The sequence below is a fragment of the Scyliorhinus canicula genome, chromosome 3 (genome assembly GCF_902713615.1).
Source record: "Scyliorhinus canicula chromosome 3, sScyCan1.1, whole genome shotgun sequence".
NCBI lineage: Eukaryota > Metazoa > Chordata > Chondrichthyes > Carcharhiniformes > Scyliorhinidae > Scyliorhinus > Scyliorhinus canicula.
This window is the reverse complement of record NC_052148.1, coordinates 130,374,402-130,387,631: the sequence shown is the minus strand read 5'-3', so window position 1 is coordinate 130,387,631 and position 13,230 is coordinate 130,374,402. Positions and strand designations below refer to the sequence as shown.

General features: G+C 41.7%; 1 protein-coding gene across 2 annotated transcripts in view; it reads right to left on the bottom strand.

Moving 5' to 3' along the window:
• Window positions 1–13,230, bottom strand: part of atp8a1 (ATPase phospholipid transporting 8A1) — a 433,224-nt gene that overhangs the window by 338,475 nt on the left and 81,519 nt on the right. For both annotated transcript variants that reach the window (XM_038791303.1, XM_038791304.1), the window contains exon 2: window positions 5,176–5,290. In XM_038791303.1, the coding sequence (XP_038647231.1) occupies window positions 5,176–5,290 (115 nt within the window). The remainder of the gene's footprint in view (window positions 1–5,175; window positions 5,291–13,230) is intronic.

Sequence of the window (13,230 nt, the reverse complement as noted above, 5' to 3'; positions counted from 1 at the left end):
CTTTACCGAGCAGAAAAGCATGCTTGCCGCTGAGGCCCAATTACAAGGCTGATGAAGTTGCTGCTGAGCAGTCCCGTAATTTATTCCATCCCTATTCTCAGCCTTAGGAAAACCAAACACAGAATATCATGTAACGCTAAGGGAGGATGTTAAGCTATATATGTATCTTTACAGCGAGGATGGTCTGCACCACCTTTTTGACACAGTGAAGAGCAAGACTGAAGGGCCATTTTCCAATAACCATGCTGACAGTGGTGTTCTGGAATGGTCATAGAACCAAAGGCGAATGGTTCAATTAAAATGTGTATACTTGATTCGATTCGATTCAATAAGTCAGCATAGCACAGATCCACCTGATGTTATCAGTGGATGAAAGTCTTGCTAAATTAGCAAAAAGCACCTTTACAAGATTTAATGTAAAGAATTTAACAACAGGGTCACCTGATACTGATGTAACAGATGGAATATCAACTGACTAAGAGACAGATCTGGTGGGAATCAAAGTATAACGTTGATGTATATATATCCGTAAATAAACAAAAATGTGTTTTGTAAATAACAGTCTACAATAGCATTCTTGGGAAAACTGGCAGACACTATCGAAACATCATCTAGACCCAAATTTTGTGAACGTAAAACATAAAAGAGCTCAGTATACATTCACACAGTAGAATCTATGATCCAGCCCCATCAAACAGAGTGGTAGAAAAGGGAAACAATTTAGTTAAATAAAATGGGTAAACTACATACTGAGGACATCTTATGAGAGTTCCTAGAACAAATTTAGTCTTGCATCAAATCAAAAGTAGCTACCTTAGAACTAGAAAGTGAAGTTTACCAAATCTTATTCTACGTTCCCCATTTGTTAAAACTTATTGATATTAAGCCAACCCAAGGTTGGCATGGTTTATTGTCCTTCCCGAGGTGTCCTGAGGGAGGTGGTGATGAGTTTTCTTAAACTGCTGCAGTTCATTTGCTGAAGGTACTGCTAAAAGCTGCTAGGTAGAGAAGCAACAAACTATGACCAGCATTCTCTGATACATTGGTACAAAATCTATATTATGATTACATAATAATGTAATCGGGACTGCGAGACTTCCTGAGAAAACAGGTGCCGGACATTCCGCTGTTGCCACCATGGGGGATACAGGATAGATTAGTTTTCAGTACCTGGGTGGGAGGAAGGTAGTGGATATTTACCAGGATCTTTCAGGGGCGGAGGAATCTCCAATGGAGGAGCTTAAGGGCAAGAGAGAGGACGAGCTAGGAGGAGAGTTAGAGGCGGGTCTATGGGCAGATGCCCTATACAGGGTTAATACCTCCTCATCATGCGCCAGGCTTAGCCTGATACAATTTAAGGTAGTCCACCAGGCACACATGACAGTGGCTAGGATGAGTAAGTTTTTCAGGGTAGAGGATAGGTGTGCGAGGTGCACAGGAAGCCCAGCAAATCATGTCCACATGTTTTGGGCATGCCCAAAGCTGAGAGGGTTTTGGCAGAATTTTGCTAAGGCAATGTCCACGGTACTATAAACACAGGCGGTGCCGAGTCCGGAGGAAGCAATGCTTGGAGTGTCGGAAGATCCGGGAGTTCAGGGGCGAAAGAGGCCGAAGTCTTGGCCTTTGTCTCCCTGGGAGACGGATCTTGTTAATGAGGAGGGACTCGAAGCCCTTGAGTGTAGAGACCTGGGTTAGTGACATGGCTGGGTTTCTCAGTCACGAGAAAATAAAGTTTGCCTTAAGAGGATCAATGTCAGGGTTCTCCGGAGGTGGCAGCCGTTCGTCGACTTTCTCAGGAAAATTAAAATGTCAGCAGATGCAGTATTCCAAGGGGGGGGGGGGGACGGACGGATTGTTGTTGTATGGTTGAGGTGCGTGAAGATTGGGCTGGAGGGGGGAAATTTTTATTTTACCATGTTGATGTCACTGTTTATGTTACTGTTATAAAAATTTTCAAATACCGTCATAAAGTATTAAAAAAGAAAATCTCTGATTAAGCCCTACAATCAAAATTCCAACTGCAGATGCAACAAGAACTCCACATCCCTGCCTGTGATGACATTTTTGAGGCAGGAGTCTTTACCATTTAGGGTGAGGTGTATTCACTCAAGATTCTTGACCCTGGCCTGTCTTTGCGGATTAATAAAGCACTCTACTTACTTCCTATCACAAGCCATTTTTGTCATGTGACAAAAATATAAATAATTTCCATTGTCTACACATTTTAAGTTGATTGGTGTGCAACAGTGGATGGTGTTTGATACTGCATCAACATTGTAGTCATGAATAGCCTCTGAAATACCTTTATTTGTAATTCTATCTCCAAGAGGCCATGTCTACATTAAGACTCAATGGACAGTCTTCCAAGGTCATATACACTTTAATGCCTTCCCACAGGAATGCCCGGTCCCGTATGTCTTTTTCTATAGCTGTTATTAATGAATGCCTTCTGGAAGTCTATATAAAGGCTCTCGTATGAGATTTTTAGCAATAGTTGAAGCTCATGGAACTGAAAGAAATGTAATAATGCAGTTAGGAGATTGGATGAGCAGCAAGGGAAGGGAAAATGGTAAATGCTTCAATTGACAGGATATGTGTAATGTACCACAAGCATTCGTGCTGGGTCCTCAGTTATTCAGTGTATCTGGGGCCTCACGGTAGCATGGTGGTTAGCATCAATGCTTCACAGCTCCAGGGTCCCAGGTTCGATTCCCGGCTGGGTCACTGTCTGTGTGGAGTCTGCACGTCCTCCCCGTGTGTGCGTGGGTTTCCTCCGGGTGCTCCGGTTTCCTCCCCCAGTCCAAAGATGTGCGGGTTAGGTGGATTGGCCATGCTAAATTGCCCGTAGTGTAAGGTTAATGGGGGGATTGTTGGGTTACGGGTATACGGGTTACGTGGGTTTAAGTAGGGTGATCATTGCTCGGCACAACATCGAGGGCCGAAGGGCCTGTTCTGTGCTGTACTGTTCTATTCTATCTGTTAACAATTTGGATGATGGCATCAAGTGCCACATACCCAAGTTTGTCAATGAAATAAAGAAATGCAGCATTGTAAGCAGTGTAACTTAAAGAGTACAATTAGAAAGCAATATTAATGGATTAAGTGAATAGATAAAAAGGAGCAGGCTTCAGGGAGGTACTCACAGACCTTCTGTGCTGCAAATACAGGTATTAGTTGGTTACTTTGAATTGTACGCCAAAGGAGCAAGAGCTATACTTGCCAAAATAAAATGATTGACACAAGACTGCAACATAAAACTAAAAGCATACATGAACTGCAAAAAAGCACAGTTCCTCATGATTGGGTGAAATACAAAGAACAAAAGGTGATAAGAAATGATAAGGGCGAGAAAAAGGGAATAAAATTGGAAACTTACAGGGAAATCAAAATCAAGTTTATTTTTAAATTATATTGAGAGAAGGAAGCAGGCTAGTGTGAGGTGTCCAATTGGGAATAAAAAGGATACACAGTACTTTCTAAATAGTGAAAAAAGTTATAAATAGCAAAAAGTAGAATTGTGGAGATCCAAAGAGGTTTAAGTATCTATATACCTAGATTGTTGAAATGGAATGGACAGGTACTTACAATAATTAAAAAGGCTTCTGGAATGCTGGTCTTTATATTTAGAGAACTAGAATACGAAAGTAGAAGTTATGTTACGACAATACAAAGCCCTGGTTCGACACACATGGAATACGCTGTTCAGTTCTGGAGACCTTACCCAAGGAAGGTTATACTGGCCTGGAAGGAGGGCACCGCAGATTTATCAGACTCTTAACTACCCTCAGTAATGGCCTGGCATGCTACTTAGTACAAAAGCAATTAGGGATAAACATCCAGCAACAATCTCATCCGATGAAGGAAAGAAATGATCAATGGGCCGATGACGATTGTGGAAACAAAGAAGGTAGCCAAGTGGAGTCTGAAATGGAAGAATGGGGTGGCAAGAGACTTAAATGTCGTGAGCTTGGAAGAGGAACAGGTGACTGACAGGGGAAGACAGGGAAGGGCAATCAACTAGTATTGTGGTGACCCCAAGTAAAATGGGAGAAGCTGAACTAGAATGTTACACAAATTGGGGTTTATGTTCTCTGAATATAGAGCTGATCAAACTTTTCAGGATATTACAACTGGCCTCTTTCTGTGCTGTAAATTTCCATGACTCTAATGATATTAAGATGAGGTGATAGGGTAGATATAGAGAACCCGTTTTTGTAATTTGGGGAGTTTAAGACCAGGAAACGTAGCCTAAAAGCTAAAGTCAGCCATTTCAGGAGTCAAGTTGGGAAATGCTTCCACACGAAAAGGGTGGTAGTAGTTTGGGCACTTCCACAACTAGAAATGGATGCTAGCTCAATTATTAATGGCTTTGATGGAGAAACTACCTCTGGTGGCAGAAGCATCGGTAACCAGAGTTTATGGATTTAAGCTGATTGGCAAAAGGCCCAGAGACAACACAATTTTTTTTTAAAAACCCAGCAAGTTGTTGCAATTGGGACTGCACAGCCTGAAAGGCTTTTGGCAGCAGATTCAGCGGTAACATTCAAAAGGAAACTGAATAAATACTTGAAGGGATATATTATGGGCAAGGGGAATGGAGTGGGACTAACTGCATAGGTCTGCCAACGATCGGCCAAATGGCTTTGTTCTGCACGGTGTTATTTTATAAAGATAATCTTCATGTGTCAATTTTTTCACTTCATCGAAAGGTCCCAGTTCTACTTTATCAGTTGTTTTGTTATTAAAGAATTTGGCAAATCCCTGTTGAGGTTGTCTGGCCTAGAAATGTGGAATTAGTGTAAATGTCACCTTCCTGGAGACCACCATGACTTCAAGTGGGAGAATGCACACAGAATTTTCTGTCTCACAATGAGAAATAAAATGCATCAAATTTGCATTCAACTCTGCACTGTCTCAACTCATACATGGGCATGCTTTTCTAGCACAAAATAGGTTAGTACCTCTGGTCAATTGCATACTATTGTTTACTATATATTAAACAACATTAGGAACGAACAATGAACATGAAAATCTTCACGTAAACGGGGTCATGCAATTCATTTTCCACATTAAGTAATACTTCACATGACAGACAATAAATGCCCTGACGCATGGCAGAGGAGAGAAAAGCAAAATAAAATCAGATTTTCAATAGAAAGCCAAAGTTATTCCCACCTGACATGATTGCTACAAAACTTTATGAGCTGAGGTCGGTTAACAAATATTGTCCTCACATCCTCTTGATCAGCCAATGAGGTTTTTTCTGAGGCATCCTCAGTTTTCTCATAACCTATAAAAGAGCAAACCAAGTATAAATGAGAACAAAGGAGAAAGTCAGACAGAGATGGTCCGTACAAAGGGCCGTAATTTCCGATAGAGAGGCAACTGAGTTGGATTGCCACTCCCCTCAAAGGTTCTTGCCTCAGGATCAGCTGGATTTCACCATGCCCAACCTTTCAGCTCAGGTGAAACTTTTGCAGTGAAGCACACTCCAAGGGATTAGCACGGGGGCCGTATAATCAACAGTAAGTAAACTCCACCTCTTTTTTATAGCACTAGCCATCTGAGGGCAGGTGGTCAGGTCAGGACTTGGGGAGCAGGGTGTTGGGTTATGCCTCGAGGAATTCAGGCCTGGGGAATGGAGAGGGAAGGGCGGATCAGACCTTGGGAGGTCAGTCAACCCTTGGGAATGGCAGTAGTCTATGAAGGTAAGATCGGCCCTTGAGGTGCGTGGAAGGGTTGACCAAGCCTTGGGTGTGGGTCAGAATAGGCCTGTGATGGTTTGGGTTCCAGTCAGTGAAAGTCCATGGAGAGCGGTGGAAATTCCAAGGAAAGCAGCTAATGTTGGTATGCAGCAATGCAGTAGTCACCCAGAAGAGGTTTAATTATTGGTGTTACACAGTCAAAACCATCCACAGTCTACAATTTGGAATCACAATTTTCATAGTTCCCATGGGAAGGCTGCACTTCCAGGACAATTGCCATATGGAGCTCAGAAGCTGTGGCCAACATCTCCAAACATAACAATTGAGTAAAAGCACCTTTAAAACACAAACATAACATTTAGCAAGTATGTTGCAAATAGATTTGCTTTTCCTTGTTTCAGCTGGGTCAAGTGCAGATCGCTGTTCCTTCTGAACAGATAGAATACTCAATTTTAATTTAAGGTACAGGTGAGATGGAAATAAATATTAATTGAAAACAAGGTGACTAGATGATGCAAATACAGAATTTGCATTTGAGCATGGTTAGACATTCCAAAAAAGTATTTTCCATCTAGACACTGGACATGTGGAACAGATTCCCGGACAAAGCAATTAATTCAGAGCCAATCAGTTTTTTCAAGAATAAACTGGCCAGTTGAGAAGGGAACACTCGGAGTGGAAATGGGGGGGGGGGGGGGGGGTTTGGGAGGTGCGTGTATAGAGATGGAGTTATGATTCCCTAAAGGACGAGGCCAACGGCTAATCTGGAAGGAAGTCCACAATAAGTAATTCTAAATGGTTTCCAAATAGAACAGACAGACGGGTTGAAAGGCCTTCCATGCTCTGGATTTGTTACAATCCAGTTGATGTTACTACTGGATAAGTCAGATTCTCGGCTGGAACTAAGCCTGCTAGATCTTAACTTTTATTTTTTGTTCAGAAACGTGGAGAGTCAGAGACCACTACTGAACTTTTGACAAAGGAATAAAACATTTATTAAACAAGGAAAGATGAACTATATTGCACTACTCCTTCACCCACAACTAAACCTTTACAGATATGTATAGATGCGCAAGGATAACAAAATCGATCTTATACGCTAACGTTCACAGTAAGTACGCAGCCCAATATATCAATTGGCTATCTATGGTCAGACACACCACACTTTGAAAACAAGTGACAGGTGACACCTCAAACAGATGCTATGGATTTATCAACTTTCCCCAAACGCTCGTCAAGGTGAGCAATTAGTCTCACTGTAACTTTGTTTTTCACACAAGGGTTTCCAATCTCAAAGTATTTGCCTCAAAATCGTCTCCCTAACAACAGGACACCTTGTCCACTGAGTTCTGATCTCTCCTCTCGATGTTTCTCTCCCCTGCATCGCCACATGTATTCAAGCATCACATTCCACACGGTCTCTCGGGTATTCAGTTGTACCGACAGAACACTCTCAGGTATTTAGTTATACCAACAGAAAACACCTTCAATGGCCTATTTTTGTTTTAAGTCTTGCTTCCTAATGCAAAGTAGCTTGCAGTTTAATTAGTTACCAAGAAACAAATGGGGAAGAGAAAGACAATCAGACCAATGGCTCTATGCCTCCATTCCCCACTTAATGTTCGGACTATTCTACATGGCTTTTACTTCTTTAAGTTTAAGGTGATGTTTTGGGTCATTTGCACCCAATCCACAGCCAAAGACTAAGCCACAGCCAAAGACTAAGTCACAGCCCAAAATGTGTCCTTGTATCTTATTTCTCGACCCTCATTGTTTGTTCATTTCTCACCATAATCCACAAAACATTTGATAATTCTGCTAATAAAATTTACAGCTTTCAAAAAATTCTCATTTATCTGCTCTTTTTGATCAAGTTATGAAAGTTTGTTCCACTACATTGTAGGTTTGCAATACATTCCATATTCCTTGAGGCTTCTTTTATAGGTCCTCCAATTTTAAACTCCCAGCTAGTGTTAAACATCATGAATCCACCTACAATTCATCATTTTAATTGTCTGTGAGACAGAACAAAATTCATCATTTTCAAATTATAATAATTTCCATGTTGTGTATTTAAAAAAAATTATTGATCTATAATGCAGCTTTTAAAAAAATTATTGAGCTAGAATGCAGCCATGATACTGACATTTTTAAAATGTAAAAGCCAAAGGATTTGCATTCTTTGATCTCCCTTACCCTTTTGTCTTGTTTAATAAGTAGGTGCAAATCTTCAAGTCAAATCTGGATTGTGTCAGGAAACATAGTTTTAACTACCGGTAATTTATATTTGTATTTGTGAGTAGAATAAATAAGAAAGAATATTAAGCAAATTTAGTTTTGTGGTTCTGTATTTGAAAGGGTTAATGACTTCAGTTTGGTTCAGATCTCTGTATGGTAATTTGGGAAGTTGCTTAGCAACCAGGGGGCACCCGAGAATAGAAATAACTTTTAGTTAGTTTTAATCTGCAACCAGTAGAAGCTGGACAGGGCAGAGGAGCAGAGTTGCAAGGAGCAGACTTTCCAAAAGAACATGCAGAATCCAGGGAGTTGGGACAAGAAGTATGTCTCAGGAAGACAGTTAAATTGAAGCAAAAGAAAAGAACAAGAGGTTGAACAAGTTCCTGTTGTAGGGAAGTCAAGCGAAAAGCAGATAACATGCTTTGAGCTAAAAGAGATGGATGCAAGAACCAAATTCAAAGTCAGCTGGGTGAGAAACAAGGCATCCGAGTTAAATCAAACATTTGGTGACATCTGAATGCAGCATGTGAAGCAGTAGTGCTTTATTGGCAGGGCGGATACCCGAGAGATTGTGTGGAAACATGAATGTACATGGTAATCCAAGGCAGAGGAATACGGAGAAGAAATTGAAACCTGGAAGTGGATCCTCCGTGAAAGTATGAGAGACGGTGTTGTTTCTGGGAAAATTCCAAGGCTTGTTTTTAACCAAGAGTGGAGATGGGAAACACTCATGTGACAGTCAAAGTTCCAGTGAGACCAGTGGTTTACAGCATGACAAGCATCTGGGAGATTTGATACAAAGCCACAGAAGTTATATTGGGTGGTACTTGTCATTTGGTTCCAGAGTGTGGTATGTCTGACCACCATTGGCCTTTTGGTTTACATGGACTGCGTACTTAACGACAACATAGAGTGTAATACATATTTTGTAACCTGCATTATTCTTCCAAATCATTGTACATCTGGAAAGATATAGATAGGTGAATGAGTAGTGCTTTATAGTTTATCTTTTCTGAAGGTTTTATTCTTCGGTTAGAAATTAATTGGTAGTCCTGCGACTCTACATCACTAAACAAAAAAATTAAATTACGGTCCATCGAGCCAGGGTTCTGCTCAGGGGATCTGACTGTCCAGCAGTATTAGCTGGGATTGTAACAGTTGGCTAGTGTGCACTGCACGGAGAAAAGATTAAGGCGAGCTCAAAGCAGACCACTATTATGGAACTAACTTCCTCCCCAACAGCGAGGGCAATATAACAAAATGTTCAGATCTTGCAATTTGCTATACTCCCTCTCCATTTAAAAAAACCTGCACAGTAAAATGTAACAATACCTGAAAATTTTACAGGTTGTGTTGCCTACTTGTTTCTACTTGAATCAAAACCAAAACATATGACTGATGCTTCAATTAATTTACATATTTAAAAAAATAGTTTTGCTTAGCACCAGCATGTGTTTATAACAAAAAATATTTGACAAGAAATAATGGAAATAAGTTTTTTTTTAATCCTACATACTTTCAATTAACCCATCTAGCTTCTTTACCTTTCAGTCTGAGTGACTCCTTCCATCTCCATTACATTGACTCTGCTTTCAATTTTGCTGACTGTGTCAAATATGAATTTTGACTTTGATTACCAATTCCATTGGTTGAAATTGTAACACTGAAAAGATCCTGACTCACTTTTCTCTATCGGTGGATTCTATAATATTAGCAAACTTTCACATCTTTTTTGGCTTTCACTTTCTCTCCATCACTTTAGACTGCAGGAGAAATCTGGATTATAGGAGAAGATTTCTCCTGCTCTCCAGTCGTTAGATTTCCTCTTTCAAGCAAGTGATCGACAGGGCACTGGCAGAATATGCACAAGACATGTGAATGCATCTAGCCTATTCACAACAGCTTGAATCACATACTTCTGCTTACCACCTCGGTGGTTTTATACCATGACCTGCTGAACAGCACTGAATGCTCTTCAGTTCCATGCCTCATGTATGTTGTGTTGCAAATATCTGTTTTTTCTTTATAATTTATGTGTTTAGAAGACTAGATTTTTATTTGAGGGCTGAAATATAAAGTGTAGGATCAATGGAAATACCTGGCTGATCTGCACTTGCCAGGTTTGTTTGCCAGCTTCCCAAAGATCCTATTTGTACTTAAGGTCAGAATGACAGTTGGGTCCATTAACTGGTAGATGAAGAGGATTATTCTGTCTTTGTTAGACATTTTTTATTATTCATGTAGTTCCACCCATACCAAAGCAGCTCTGAAAACAACTTGCAAGCAATGGGTTTCTTGATGCAACCAGTAAGTTTAGTAAGAAGTAGCTATTACTATTAGAGATAGGAGTTATTTATATGGATCCCAGATCAAAAGGGTTGTTTTCCAGATGAAAGATAATTAGTTTAAATTTTTGTTTGGAACGTCTCAAGTATCCCAATGTTGCTGTAGAAATACGTTAGGCAGGGAGATGAGCCTTATATTTTGGGTTTTACCTAGGTGTTTTCTCATAAAAACAAGTAGTTGCCGTTTCTAAGTCATGGAGGAGAAGGTAGACAGAATCTGCCAGAAATTGTATAGTAGCTGTGGACCAGGAGCAGAGGGTTATTGGAAATCATGGGGGTTTTCTGATCTGAAGTTGCCAAGTAGGAATGTAGGTCCTTAGCTAGACCAAAAGTGAATTTGTGAGAGATGTGGCATGCCTTGGTTTGTTCTCAGGCGAAAATGAATAAAACCTTAAGATCCTGTTCAGAATAGGGGAACGTTTGGGTGGAAGAAAATGGAATGGAGTTCAACATTTAAGCAATTACAAACTGTATTAGTAGTGCTTGCTTGGTTTAATTCCTGTACAATAAAGGATTGCATTTCGATCATGAAATGAAGGAATCATATGGGCTCAAAACATGAACTCTATTTCTCTCTCCATAGATGTTGCTAGGCCTGCTGAGTTTATCCAGTCTTTTCTGCTTTTATTTCAGATATCCAGCATCCACAGTATTTTGCTTTTAAATGAAATCTTGTGCCTAGTTTTTCTAATTGATAACACAAGTTTGAATTTCTCTTTAAACCGTTACTGGTCTTGACTAAGATTGTAGCACATGACTGATCTTCACTCGGTCTTGCTTTTTGTTTAGTTTAATATTGACATCAGGCTTAAGCAAATAACCCTCGGCTTAGGTGCATGTTTAAACACTAACTCAAAGTGAGAAACCTGTTGTAAAATGGGATAATTCTGTAAGAGACCATAAAATTATCTGGACTCTTGCCAAAGAGAAACATGGAAATTACTGCCCAGCTCGTCACCTAGCAAAGACCTATTCACAATCTGTACACTTTTTTCTGCAGCATCATTCAATGCTGAGTGATATGGTGGTATTAGTATATTCAACTCCATTCTTACTCAAATATTTCAAATTCTGACAAACTGTGGTGCAATCTGACAAAATCCCTCAAAACCCATAAAATTGCAAAGCAATTTATTAAAACCTTTAAAATTCTGGCACTTGTGGCTATTGGCCAATAATTCAACATTTATACCTAATAATAATAATAATGATGATCTTTATTGTCACAAGTAGGCTTGCATCAACACTGCAATGAAGTTACTGTGAAAAGCTCCTAGTTGCCACATTCCGGCGCCTGTTCGGGTATACCGAGGGAGAATTCAGAATGTCTAATTTACCTAACAGAACGTCTTTCGGGACTTGTGGGAGGAAACCAGAGCACCCGGAGGAAACCCACGCAGATACAGGGAGAATGTGCAGACTCGATACAGACAGTGACCCAAGCCGGAAATTGGTCCAATTAATTGGGACCAAGTTCAAGGACCGCGCAAAAGTGCGCAAAGCCCCCTTTGGGTATAAGAAGCCCGCAAGAGAGAATCGCTCTTCTTGGCCTTGGCTCTCAGCGACGAGAGGCCTGCCTAGCAGCTACACCAGAACAAGTAATCCAAAGTCAACGCACTCCACGAGATAGACGCTCCTAGCTACTATTCCATACAGGTTCAATCCCAACAACCTCAGAACCGGACAACAGCCATTGTTCCTCTGACTAAGTGGGCACCCAAAGCTAAGTATAGGCTTTAGTAGTAGTTATAGTTAGTAGAGTTTGTGCATGAGTATAATTGAGTGTGTGTGTAAATAAATGAGTATTGGGTTCGGACCTTTAACGAGGCATGGGAGGGGGGTGTTTTGCCCCCGACGATGTCACGGGCACGGATTTCCCTGATCCTCAAGCGGGATAAGGACCCCTTGCAGTGCGGTTCATACAGGCCGATTTCACTGCTGAATGTAGTTGCCAAGTTGCTGACGAAGATCTTGGCCACTAGAATAGAGGACTGTGTGCCGGGGGTGATACATGAAGATCAGACGGGTTTTGTGAGGGGGAGGCAGCTGAACACTAACGTGCAAAGGCTGCTAAATGTGATAATGATGCCGGCGGCAGGAGAGGCGGAGATTGTGGTGGCATTGGATGCGGAGAAGGCCTTTGACAGGGTTGAGTGGGGGTACTTGTGGGAGGTGTTAGAGGGGTTCGGGTTTGGGGAGGGGTTTATTAAATGGGTGAGGTTGCTGTAAGAGGCCCCGATGGTGAATGTAGTGACAAACGGGAGGAGGTCCGAGTACTTCGGGCTCTACCGTGGGAAGAGGCAGGGGTGCCCCCTGTCCCCCTTGCTTTTTGCCTTGGCAATTGAGCCTCTGGCCATGTCGCTCAGGGAGTCGGGGAGGTGGAGGGGTCTGGTGCAGGGTGGGGAGGAGCACCGAGTGTCACTTTATGCAGATGACGTGCTGCTGTATGTAGCAGACCCGGTGGGGGGAATGCCGGAGGTGATGGAGATTCTTGCTGAGTTTGGGAGTTTCTCGGGCTACAAGGTGACCCTGGGCAAGAGCGAGCTGTTTGTTGTACACCTGGGAGATCAGAAGGAGGGGATTGGTAGGCTCTCGCTAAAAAGGGCAGTGAGGAGTTTTAGGTACCTGGGGGTTCAGGTGGCTAGGAGTTGGGGGACTTTGCATAAGCTTAATTTTACTAGGTTGGTGGAGCAGATGGAGGAGGAGTTTAAGAGGTGGGGCATGCTGCCGCTGGCGGGTAGAGTACAGTCCGTTAAAATTATGGTGCTCCCGAGGTTTTTGTTTTTGTTTCAGTACCTCCCCATTTTAATTCCGAGGGCATTTTTTAAGGAGGGTGAACAGCAGCTTCATGGGATTTGTTTGGGCGCACGGGACTCCGAGGGTGAGGAGGGTCTTTTTGGAGCTGGGCAGGGATAGAGGGGGGGCTGGCGCTGCCCAACCTC